We start from the raw sequence: 13,607 nt of genomic DNA on the forward strand, positions 1-13,607 counted from the left end.
GAGAGGAAAACTCCGTTTTAACAGGAAGAAACGTCCGGCAAAACCAGGCTCAGTGTGAGCGGCCATCTGCCGAGGCCGACTGTGGTTGAAGGAGACAGAAGCAGACATACAGAACGAAGCAGATACAAAAGTTAACTGTTAACTAACTCCATAGGCGGCCCCATACAGGAAAGAAGCAGCCAGCAGACAAGTTTCGAGACAGCCCCCACGTAGAGGATAAAAGAGAGCACATACAGTTAGTCACAGTGAGAAAAACAAGACCACAATGAAAAACAGGCCAAGCTCCAACATCTATAATCACAGGTGTTGATGGCGGCAGCAAAGCTAATATTTGTGTCTGGACGGTTTCACAACAAAGCTGGAACAGACCAGTTGAGAAAAGGCAGAGGGAGCATAACACTAGAGATTGAACTAACCAATTCTGCATAATGGAAGAATAGAGAGAAACAAGCAGGATGGTGAAAATCGCCATCATATATCTCTGACTTATGATGGAGCTTGGCCATTTAATGCTTTATATGTGAGAAGGAGGATTTTAAATTCTATTCTGGATTTAAGAGGAAACAGATGAAAAGAAGCCAGGATAGGAGAGATATGATCTCTCTTTAATTTTCATCAGAACTCTGGCTGCAGCATTTTGGATCAGCTGAAGGCTTTTAACTAGAGTTTGTGGATTTCCTGATAGTAAAGAATTACAATAGTCCAGCCTTGAAGTAACAAATGCATGGACTAGTTTCTCAGCATCACCCCTGGATAAGATATTGCTAATTTTCGCCATTTTCTGGAGAAAGGAAATTCTAGAAACCTCTTTGATATGGGGCTTCTATACTGTTCCCTTGTATCGGGTGGCGCATTAAAGCCAGAGAGGCGAACATGGAGGATGGGACCATTTTCACTGTGCTGCTGATCGATTTCTCACTAAAAACAAGTCCTATAATCATGTCACGGTTTAACATCCAGTTTAATCAGCAGCTGTTCTTCACAAAATTGTAAAATAAATAAAGTCCTTTTTAAGCTGTTTTGTATTGTTATTTTAAACGCCAAGAGAATCTGTCTTTTTCCAACTTTTGTCACTTCAGCCTGACAGAAATAAAAGTCAGCCACCAAACACAGTTTTCCAACTCGTAGTGAGTATTTATCATTTTTCATTGGTGTTAAAAGAGGATGGAAACAGACTGATAGCAGGACATAAAAACTAAGACTTACTAAAAAAAGATTAGTGTAGACTTTCAAGTAAATCTCGTTCTTGAGTAAAATCCTATAGATTACTTGTTAGAACTGTAAATTTACAGTCACATGTTTATATTACTGTTTTTATATATATAGATTTTTTTTTAAACTATTTTTCAAGGCTGCACTTTAAAAAAAATGAAATTGTCCAGAGAGCTGTTCTAACGGAAATTTCTTCTTGTTTTACACTGTAAACAAAATGACAAATCTGTCTAAGATTACAGGATTAAGGACATTCCTAGTATACGACATGATATCACACGTAATGATTTTTGAGAATTTGCCAACAGTTGCTCTTTATTTCCCAAAGATATGAGAGGAGGAGAGAATGGATGATTCAGTTGACTGAAATAATCAGTCCCCCCTCTATAACATGGGAAAAATTAATTCACCTGCAGCTCTTTAACTGTGTTCATTCCTCTCTTCATAAACAATAAACTATGTGGATTTGGTGACATTTAATCATTATTTGCCAGAGTTGTGAGAGGGGAATCATATATTTTAGCCACCTGATATCATCTGTTCCTCCTTTGATGATCTTTATGAAATCTATTTTCTATTTAAATGTTTATCTAACAATTTACAAATATTCCAAAAAGAGTTCAAACCAAATGTCTGGTGCAATGCTACTGCAGACATTTTGAATTGAGAATTGAAAATAAATTTCATAAAGATCATCAAACCAACAGTCATATTTATTTTAACTATTTTGGATTTCAAAATATAAAATAATAAATTTTTCAAACATTATATAGAAAAATAATGACAGTTTTAAAATTCACAGGATTTGTTAATTTTTTCCCCATGTTATGGGGGAGCGGATTATATCAGATGGCTAAAATATTTGATTCCCCTCTCATAACTTTGGCAAATAATGATCAAAAATCCACAAAGTTTGTTGTTGATGAAGAGAGGAATAAACAGAGTTAAAGACTTGCAGGTGAATTAATTTCTTCTCATGTTATGGAGGAGGAACTTTTATGTGTGATAGCATGTAGTATACTAGAAATGTCTTTAATCCAGTAATCTGTCATATTTTACATTAGAACGGGATTTACCAGAAAGTCTGCACTCTCATCTTCACCCTCAGGGCTAAGCCCCTGACCTCCTAGAATCCTAGATCCTCCCCTGGTTGGCACCTTTGGTCCACTCTGGATTCTTGTGAGTGTAGTCTTTGTTCACTTTACAATAAAAAATAAACATTTTTTAAAACTTCTGTATTCATTCTTTTCCTGCTTTGTGTGTCAACTGTCACGGTTGCTAAACAACATAGCCTACGGCGGTAAAACCCGCCGAAGGGTAGACCTGTTTGAATTCACAGCCAAAACTCTTCCGGTCTCCTTATTTTCAGGGACTTCGAAGGATCCAGTCTAGCAGACAGCGTCCTTGGAGGATGCAGCCCATTAATTCGAACAGAGCCATGGACAGCGTGTTAAATATGAGTGTCACAGGAAAGGGTCTGAATACTTAGGACCATTTGATATTGTGGTTTTTATTCTTTAATAATTTGGAAAACAATTCTAAATTTGTTTTTTTTTTTCTGTCAAGGTGGGATGCAGAGTGTAAATTAAAGAGAAATAAAATTTACTTTTTTGATTTTAGCAAATGGCTGCAATGAAAAAATTTTTTTTTTAAATTTCTGTACCCACTGTATCTGTCTTAATCCATGCTGGGTTACATCGTGACATTTAAAAAAGGAGGCAGGGAGAGCAGAATAAAGTGTTAGCCAAGCCTTGTTGCTAAATAATTCTATAAACCTGTCAATCAGCCGCACTTTATAACAGACGACTGTGATGTCAGCGATATGGCGGGATGTGTGGTGTGCAGATAAAGTTGTTTTCAGCTCTGGGAGTAGGAAAGCTGCGCCACAGGATGGTCCTATCTTTTCTACTGAAGAGGAGCTACTGCGCATTTTAATGAGAATCTATGGGCACAGATTTTTGCGCCCCAGGACGGGAATACGTCACCAATCCGACAAAGAACAAGCAGCTTTACTCATCATTAAACATTAAATGTTTATTTTCCACATCTCAAAAAATGTACATTAATATATTTCCAACAATTTTAATTTTATAATTACTTTTTTATTAGTTTTTTTTAGGTGAGTGGCATTAGTCTTTATGATGTAAAATGTCAAACTTCAAATACAACAAAGTTCAATTATGAATGTTTACTATTATTAAATTCCTGCTCCTTTTTGGCTGCGACACCATCCTGAAGAGAAATATCGTGCTGCTTGATCTAGATGTTGGAGATCGGCCTGTTTTTCAGTGTAGTCCTGTTTCTCTAACTGTGACTGGCTGGATGTGCTCTCTTCATCCAGCCGCCTTTTACTGCTGCTTTTTGTATCTCTGCTTCTGTCTCCTTGAACCCCAGTCGGCCTCAGCAGATGGCCGCTCACACTGAGTCTGGTTCTAATGGAGCTTTCTTCTTGTTAAAAGGGAGTTTTTCCTCTCCACTGTCACTACAAGCATGCTTAGTGTGAGGAATTGTCTTCGAGTCAATGCAATCAACTGGTTTCCTTAGATAGAAAACTTTGAATCAATTTGACTGGATGATCTGGTTGAATTGTAAAGTGCCTTGAGATGACATGTTGTGAATTGCTGCTATATAAATAAACTGAATTAAAATTAAACAATTAATAAAAAAGGATTACACATATGAAAACTTGTAGAGGTTGTAGAAAATGTGCATCATTTCAATGTGTTAGATCGGATAAAGGAGCTGAAATAAATCCAGCAAGGTAGCTAGGATTATGTTTTTGATTGTTTTTAGCAAGAAAAAAAAAAAGAAAATTAGATGTTTTACAACTAGGCTACATATTGTACATTATGTTGCATGGTGAGAAGCTTCAGCTTGTTATAAAAGGGTTGTGAAGCTGAAAAATAAGGTTTGCTTTTCAGACCTGCAATGAGAAACTACATTTGTTTTTACTTTGTTGTCTTTGACCAATACTTAAATTAATTAAAATTTTCTTAACACTTCAGTGTGAAAATACATTTAAAAAAAAACAAAAAACAATGCAAAAGCTTTTACAAACCACTGGATCCTGAAAACCACATGAAATTAACGTACTTTTATTGATCTCATGTACAATTTAAAGTTTTGAAACGGTGAATTTGGTTTTCCTGATACTGAAGTCAAAAGTTCAATAAATAAATGCAGAACTTTCTTCACTGCTTTAATGTTATTTTTGCAAAAAACACAAGCAGAACATCCCAGAGGTGAGTGACTCAGACCCAAAAGGATCACAGCAAGTATCGCCTACCAGACAGCTGGGGGCGCTGCTGGTTACAACAAAGCCATGCAAATGTTGTCCTGCCCAAATATGATCTGGTTAAAAATTCACAGAATCTGCTGATATTTAAGAGGGCATATTATGTATTTATCAACAAATTGATGAATTCAGCTCATTTTATGCCACTTTGCCTGCAGAGAGATGTTTTTAAAAGTATAGAGTGGATGGAAACGAGGAGTTTAATAGTTCTGGAGGTTCTGTAGAAGTCGGAGCCCTTCTGTGTTTCTGTAGCTGCCGTCTGAGCATCTAAGCATTTTTCCCAGCTGTATGGATTCTCATGTGCATGTTTAAATTTCCCTTACGGTTAAACTTTTGCCCACAAACATCACAACTGAACGGTCTGTATCCTGTATGGATTTTAATGTGACTGTTCAAGTTCGACTTTTGGTTAAATCTCAGTCCGCAAAAATCGCAGGCGTAGGGTTTGTCTCCCGTGTGGATTCTCACGTGAGTCATTAAAACAGACTTCTGGTTGAATCTTTGTCCACAGACATCACAGCTGAATGGTTTGTCTCCTGTGTGGATGATCATGTGTCTGTTTAAAGCCGACTTGTGGGTGAATCGCTGCCTGCAGAGATCACAGCCAAAAGGTTTCTCATCCGCGTGACTCCCCATGTGTCGGTCCAGGTGCGCCTTTCGGCTGAACCTTTGTCCACAGACTTCACAAGCGAATGGCTTTTCTCCAGAATGGATCTTGATGTGTCGGTCTAAATACGCCTTTTCGTGAAACCTTTGTCCGCATTCATCGCAGCCAAAAGGTTTCTCCCCTGTGTGGATTTTTATGTGTCTGTTTAAGTGGGATTTCCGGCTGAATGTTTGTCCACAGACCTCACAGCCAAAGGGTTTCTCCCCAGTGTGTATTTTCACATGTCTGTTCAGGTGTGTCCTTTGGCTGAATGTTTGTCTGCAGACATCACAAACAAACGTTTTTTCTACTAAGTGGATTTTCATGTGAACCTTTAGATGATTTTTCCTGTTAAAACTTTTACCGCAGTCGGCACAGTTAAAACACTTCAGACCCGCCTGGACGTCCTCCTGTGAGTCCGCAGTTCCCTTCTCGCTAAAAGTGAGCAAACAGCTCGGACACCTTACAGTCGGTTGTCCCGCCAAGTGGCTCTGCAGGGAGCAAACTGTGAATTGTTTGCCACAGCCGGAGCAGCACAGAGTTCTGCTGATGGCGTTTACACCCGATTCCAGACCGATTCCCGACACCCGATTCATCCGATTGTCGAGGTCATCAGTTTCAGGCACATATTCAAGACAGTGCCCCATGTCATCTTCACTGACTTCAGTCTCTGAAAAGTTGGATGCATCTTCAGGACTTTGAAGTTCCGGCGTCTGGCCTGATTCTGCATCTCTATAGTGCTCATCATCAGGTTCCGCTTTCATCTGCTCAGTTGAACTGCTTTCTGGGAGATCGATGTCTGTTTGATGATGAGGAAGCTGTGGGAACAGAAGTTTCTCTTCATCATCCTCACTCTTTATGACAACAGCAATGACTGGAAACCTGGAGGCATGAGCCTCTTCCTTCACACCGAGCTGACTGCTCCAGAGTTCCTCCTGCTCCTGCTTTATGGGTAGAGGCTCCGGGTCGCTCTGGTCCGCTCCCAGACTCTCTTCAGGAGACTCTTGTTTAACCAGAAGCCTCTGCTGAACATCGCCAGGCGGCTCTGAAACACATCAAAATCACAAAGCTGGTTTAGCAAAGATTGAAATCAAGAAAAAACTTATCGCAGTTACAACCGGTTATTCTTTTTAAATCATTCATTATTTTGTATGCACTCTGTATACAAAATGACACAAAGTTTAAAAGTCTAAACCTTTATAAAACACGCTAATATTTGTAGTGGTTGCTGATTTACTTTCCCTTTGAGATTAATTAAGTATTAAACTAAATAAAATGTGTGATGGACTCATAACGTGATTCTAATCCGTAAATAACAGCATCTCCAGGTATGAATGCAGTTTGGAAAGAACCACCCCCCCGCCCCAAATGCTTTGCCTGGATGACGATGGCGTTCAGTGGTACCTGCAACTGAGCAGGAACCAAAACTGAAAGGATCGCCCCAACAACAGAGGTGGGGCGGCGTCCTCAAGCTCAGACAGGAAGAAGAACACCTGCCAAAGTGGGTGGGGCTTCTGTGTCCTGTTCTTGAGCTGAGGGTCCTATGTACCCGGGGCGGGGTCTGGCCTGGGTCTGTGCTGGAGCTGAAGGACGACAAGCACTGAGTTATTTAACAATTCTTTACTGGCTTGATTAAAACCGTTTTTATAAAAGCAATCTACATAGCATCTAATTAGCATTCCTTACTGTATTCTCTGTAAACATTATTTTCTCTATTTCAATCCAATTGAAAAAAAATAAAAACTTGTTTGCGCCACGTTTTCTTCACACCCACATCTAGTATGATTGGTTTTCTCGGCACAAGACACTAAAATTCAGCAGGCAACTTGACCCGACGCCACTAGAGAAATGCCTGCACATCAGGATAACATGAAATCTGTTGCCAGAAATACGTTTGATGTCAACCAGGGAGACACGTTATTAATACATTAGTCTAAACTTTATAGGTCTGTTTGATCGACTTAGTTATAAAAACAAAAATAAAACTCAAAAACTCAGGATTGTCTTGTGTTAAGAGGAACTTGGGAACACTAATAGTTCTGCTAAGTGGATCTCTAATTAATCAAGCTGAATAGGGCTGCATTATATGGATTAAAACTAGTATCTCAACATTATTTAGCTGACTGGAAATATGCTTATGATACACATATCTATTTTTTTCCATAAAGTTATTATTAAAAGACACATTTGAATCAAAGCGTTGTTTGAACTGTCCCAGAGGGACATTTATTAACAAGCAGCTTAAGATGAACATAATAGCTAAAAAAAAATTGCATATTGTCATACAACATATAATAACAAAAACACACTTTTCCAGCACATCAAAATCAAATATAACAAACAGCTAAAATAGAATTAAAAGTGCTCCCTTTATGTGTGCACCTGTTTAAACAATAAGTACCCTGAGCAAATAAAACACACTGGATAGAATAGGCACAATTCTGTCCTTTGGGCAGTGCATCTTTTTAGTGCAAATCTCAAATACCGATAAAATTACAACACAACAGACCTGATCAACTTACTGTGGAAATTACATATATTTAGCCAAGAATACAACTGTTCATTTAATGATGCAATGTTTCACTGTGATGGGATGTCCTTTTAGAAGGGGAGCGGAAATACAAACTTATTTCACTTCACGTTCTTTCCATCATAAAAGGAAAAGTCCAGTCATATTCAGACTTCAAACTTCTGAAATTGCTTTTAATATGAAATTATTACATAATGTTTAATAAAGTTTTTTTTAATCAAAAGTAATTTTCATTTGATTGTGCTTTACTGGAGGCATCCATGTTTGTCAAAGAACACTACTGCCACCTACTGGTATGTGACGTCACGGTGCGGTATCGGCTGTTGATCAAGTCCCAGTGCTGTATCTGGCGCTATTATCCAAGTCATCTTGAAAACATTCTTCTTCCAAATGTTGGCTACATATTACGTGTTTTTTCTCTGGCCAGAAGTTCAATGGCAAATCCTCCCTCTTCAAGTTGGCGATCCAACGACGAACCCGTCCGTGGAGGATCAGGAATCGGAAAGGCGGAATCAGTTTTTTCCCCACTTCTACCCGATGCATTCCAACATCCAGCTGCCATGCACGTGGGCATTGTCAGTTTACTATATTTGGGCAAAAATGGCCGCTCCAAAACTCAGCTATCACGACCAAAATTATTACTTTCATATTTTTACCGAAGCATGAAGGAAGCATTATATACAATCAGGCAGCTAGAAAATTTGTTTTCTCTCCTCCCTCTGTGTGGAAGTGGTGGTTGTGTTATCCTGAAAGAAGCTGAGCAGACAAACACCTGAGCAGAGACTCCACCTCAGCGAGGGCTTTTTGTTGAAGTAAATCCATTTTCTCACACCACATGTATCTGGTCTTAAAGTGTGGATCCTCAAAAGAAGCAACATCTATCAGGTGAGGTAAGCACATTTTGATTGATTGATTCTTGATTGATTTAAACAGCTAACCATCACCCTGCAGCAGTGGCCTGACATCTGTCTGTGTCACACTCTACATCTGTGAAATCCAGAAGAGGCTTCAGTAATTTCTGAACTGCTTCCAGAACTTTTTTCGACTGGAGGGTCAGAACCGAAGGGCCTATTTTTCAGGTTGGCAGAAAGGACCTTAGAAAGTGCTTCAGAGCCCCGTCTACCATTATCATCCTTGATCCCAAGCGAGTGGCAGTTTCTGTGATGAGCTGAAGCTTCAGAAGTCCAGATGTAATTGTGCTTCAGCCAGTTCTCCTCTTTTCTTTTCTTCCAGCTGTAGAAGCTGCTGTTGTGTGTGACGCAGGTGTTATCCATAATTGGTCCTGTAACACAACAAAAACTAAGCTCGGATCCTTACACACTTAAATAACATTTAGATTAAGTAAGTGTGGGGTGTCAGTTTGCTTTATATAGAGATAATTAGCTTTAAGTTGTTTGCCTAGCATATTTTCCCCCCCAAATCAACAGATTCTATGTTGCCATCTAAACTTACCGATAGCCAGAAGAAGTCTGTGTCCAAAACGTTGCATCCTTTGCCATTTATTTAGGTGACATTAGCTCCTGTGCTTCCAGACATCCGTCAGGTCTTTAACTACATGCTTTGCAGTGTGGTATTGAGGGAAGCAGCTCGTCTGGAGACACACTTTCCAGTTTTCTAAGAACAGTGTTCTGTCAGATGAGCATACCTTGTCAGACCGGCATACCTATAGTCAATACGCATGCAGAAGATGTCAGATTTGCGCTTATCCCTTTATTTTTGAAGGAAAAATAGACTTTAAACTACCTCAATGGGCGTGTATCCCTTTAGTTATGTACAAAAAAAAAACTTTTTAAGGTGAGATCACCATACTCTTCAAAAAACATCATAAAGTAAGTAATTAAATTGTTTTTTGTCTGGTAAATTACCACCGACTAGCTAGTATCGTCGGGTTTTTAGCAGCTGTATAAAACCGCCTCATCCCACAGCTTAGACTGGGAGCATGTCTTTAGTCATGTTGCACCACTGGAACTGTTTCTCTCATAAGACACATCATGGATTAGTGAGTTTTGTTACGTGGACAGGAGGCTGTGGTGGATTCACAGCCTGAGCAGCAGAACACAGTTTTTCCTTGTTCCTCTTCATTGTGGTTTTTTAAAGCCCCTGTCACACCTTGATGATTTAGCCAGCGTATGCCTGACGTCCCAGAATCTTCTAAAAACGCTGGCATACGCTGAACTTTCTATGTATTTGTTCAATTTTGGGCGTATACATAGAGTATTCATAACCAGTCTAGAACTTTTGTCCAACTACAGCCTAACTTATGCATAAGGCACAAGGCAGTGTAATGTCCATGAAATGTCACAAGCCAGTGTCCTGAGGGGGGGCAGCAATGCGCCCAGAGGCGCCTGGCATGCATAAAAATATGCCTTTGGTCGTATTAACCTAGCTGCTGTTTATCGCCTGCCAAAAACTATAAAGAAATAAAAATAAAAAAAAAAGAAAGAAGGAAGATTTGCAGTCGCAGCAGATTCAGAGTCATGTCTGCCAGGAAGTTTGTTGTTCTTGGGTGTGAAGGTGGGGAGGATCCTTCATATTCACCCTATGAAGTGGATGAAGTCTGGAGGAGTACTGACTGTTCCCTTCTGTGAAAACCCTTTTATACCAAAACGCTGCCAATATGTCATTATACAGTAGCTGTAAGTTAGAAAGACGTTCAGCTGTCGCCTGGAACACATCAAATACATTGATATGCATTGGAAATAAGTAAGTGATGTGTTATGATCAAATAACTAACCTGTAACTTATGGCCCACATAAGGCATACCACAGGAAATTTTGAGAATGCCCAAAATTTTGCGACGTACTTGCCATATGTCAACATGCTTCAGTGTACTTCAGCACGCTCATAACTTATACAAATTGTACCCATAACTTATCCAATGTATGCCAGCGTTTTTGCCGGATTTTCTGTACATCAGGCATACTCTGGTCTAAATCATCAAGGTGTGACAGGGGCTTCAAAGAAGAAAAACGTGTAGCACTCTTTTTGTCAAGACTTGTTGGTATAGTCAATAAAATCCATCTTTCTGCTGTTCATCCGACACTTTGAATCCGAACCACGGCCATATAACAGAGGCGCCGTTTCTTTTTATTCGGCCATCAATATCCTCTCCCTCCTCCATATCTTTACAGAGCGAATGCCGGCTCACAAAGCAGAGACCCACGCACTCAACCCCGGGTTCTTGCTCAGGGAGCCAGAGTGGCAGTCCAGCTAGTTGGGCTCGAACTCAGAACCTATGGATTCCAAGTGCATTGCCTAGGCCGCCCATTAATTTAATCAACTCTGAGTAGGTCCACTCAGAGGCAAGAGGCGCTATAGCTGCAAAGGAGAGGGATTGCTGCTCGAGTTTAATGCACAAGTTTATATGTGGTCTGTTATGGCATACCGTTTTAACATTTATCAAAGCACTCTCCACTTTCTTGTTCCATTGGAAAATCACCAAAATAGAATTTTTCCTGGTCAAAAATCACATTCCTACTCAGAATTGTAACAATAAGTGTTAAAATCTGAAGCATCAACATTGGCTAAACCCTGACGTTTTCCACTGTATTGTAACTGGGTGGTTTATTAGCTGAAAACTGTGTTTACATAATTTAACTGTTCATTCCCACCCGTTTCTGGCCCTTGAATGCATCACTGCCCCGTTTCCCCCACCTTCACTTCTGTTTTACAGGGCTATTAGGCTCATTAATGTATATAGGCACCAGGTGTGCCAAGCAAGCTAGGAGAGTCAGGTCCAGGCTCGTCAGGCTGCTACACCGGGATTTGGATCCTGGATATTTGTGCTGCTGGTAGGAAAAAGGATTTTTGATGTCACCAATATCTGGTTCTGTATGTCAGGTCACTTTTTATAATGTTGCCATTCGTTTGTTGATGTGATTTGTAATTGCTTTGTAGGAAGAGTTTCGGGGGGGGTGGGGGGGTGGGGGGGGTGGTTTGCACTGCAGTGTCTGAATGTACCCAGTTGTGTGGCTGATAAAGGTGCAAGCTTTTTATTTTACCTTATGGCTTTATTGTAGGCCGACACTGTCAGTTTTTCGGTATTTCAGATTGCTGCTGTTGCATATTATGCTCTCACCTAGGTGTACTTTTTTAAATACTCTTGGTTAACTAGCTAATAGGTTTTCTCTAGAGCTGGGGTTGCAGCACAAGCACTACAGAGCCAGAACAACAGTTTATTTTTCTAAATTAGCTGATTTAGCACAGCTCTACAGCACTGGGTTGACGCAATGCGAGATTCGTTTTCTGTGGTTTAACATTATTTTTTTGTCATTAAAGCTACAGTGTGTAATAATTACAGGGATATACAGTCAGAAATGTAATATATTATACATAACTATGTTATTTATCATCATCTACGAGCTCAGCCTCTTAACCTTAATATTTGCGTTGCCTTAGAATTTGTTATTTATAATTACATAGGAGCGGGTCTTGCAGCCATGGAGGCAGACATCTTTGCGCTACGGCAGCGCAGAGCAAACAAACTAGCGATTGCGAGATCGCCCATTACGCTCGAAAGTAACTACGGCAAGTTGAGAGAGATGAACTGAGACGGTACTGAACAATAGATGGCAGTATTAAAATTATCTATGTAAACAAACCTCATCACTTGAGAAGGTAGGTGATGCGGACGTCGTGGAAGACATTTTGTCCCGTAACGCTCGCCGTACTGTTGGGGGGGAGAAGCGGTGGGGGCGAGATGTTCATGTTGCTGCGGTCTGCAGTCTGAACGTTAGATGTCGCTGAAAATTACACACTGTAGCTTTAATGTGTTGCTACTAATTTGGTTTGCAGTGTACTTTTAAAGTCTCAGATTGTGTCTAGTGTTGTCACAGGTTCCTGTGCCTTATTGGGATTTAAATTGGAATAATATATTCTGGGTTTTTTTAATTGTAAAAGAGTGTATAATATATTTGTACACTATTTCTGTTTCATCATTTTAAGCCAGACCTACCTATGTACGTTTAATTGGGGGACCCTAGGTCGCTTGATACTTTTAGAGGTCTACCAGTTGGCTTTAGGGCCACGTCCTCAGTGTTACAGCATACAGGACAAATCGTCTGGTTTAATAACATTTCTATTTCTATTTTTAAATCCAATGGAAGTTCTATGATCAGCAAATCTCAATCCAGGTGTTTGTAGCTTGATTCAAGACATTTCCTGTCTCCAGTCCTCCAGCTGTCCCTTGACTTTGGACATGTCTCTGACTCCCATGAACAGGTGGATGCTGAGGAAGCATTTCTGAGGTGTTGGACCTGGAAACCATCCTCAGAGGGCTGGAGTTTGACACCAAATACGGATTTCCCAAACATTTTGTTTGTTAAAACATATTAAAAAATAAAATAAAAACATATTTATAAACTGATCTTTTCCATCACTATACGGGCCTCTTCTTTAATGTGCCACAAACTATTACAAGTTTTAAGATTCATGCTAACAACTTTAACTGCATTTAAAATGTTTGGCGGCCACATTGGAAAACTCTACAACACAAAGAGCCTGGATAACTGTTTCCGCTATCATAAGCAGTTTAAAGCTTCCTGTAAACATGTCTAACCTAAAGAAAAACATCCAAACCTTTCGGGATGAAAGCTGCATCCAGTGTTTGGTGTCTCTGCTCCTCCGCTGCATCCAGTCGCTGTTGGACCTGCTGTCTCCACATCTCTGTTATTTTTCCTCTCCAGACTATGGATCAGCTCTAGCTAAGCTTTAAACAGCCTCTCTTCTTTTCACAGATCAACTGTCGCTGCTTCTATCTTATAGTTTTAATAACTCGCCCGCTGCTGTTCGATAAAAAACAAACAAACAGAGAGAAGACGGAGAACGATGCCTCGACTGCCGCCATTGGCCCGGAGATGAACATTTAACCCGCATCGAAAGCTCTTCTTCTTCTTCTTTTGTTTATTGGCGGTTGGCTAGCAACG

General features: G+C 40.0%; 1 protein-coding gene across 1 annotated transcript; it reads right to left on the minus strand.

Moving 5' to 3' along the window:
- Positions 1-4,398: 4,398 nt before the first annotated feature.
- On the minus strand, positions 4,399-13,385 carry LOC119798863 (gastrula zinc finger protein XlCGF8.2DB-like). The gene is made up of 3 exons (XM_038308519.1): positions 13,261-13,385; positions 6,651-6,736; positions 4,399-6,198 (listed from the first exon to the last, which is right to left on the minus strand). Exon 3 carries the CDS (start codon positions 5,915-5,917, stop codon positions 4,775-4,777), a length of 1,143 nt encoding a protein of 380 aa, XP_038164447.1. The 5' UTR covers positions 5,918-6,198; positions 6,651-6,736; positions 13,261-13,385; the 3' UTR covers positions 4,399-4,774.
- Between the last annotated feature and the right edge of the window lie 222 nt (positions 13,386-13,607).

This window comes from Cyprinodon tularosa, unplaced genomic scaffold (assembly GCF_016077235.1).
Source record: "Cyprinodon tularosa strain WSP-4 unplaced genomic scaffold, ASM1607723v1 ctg639, whole genome shotgun sequence".
Classification (NCBI taxonomy): Eukaryota; Metazoa; Chordata; class Actinopteri; order Cyprinodontiformes; family Cyprinodontidae; genus Cyprinodon; species Cyprinodon tularosa.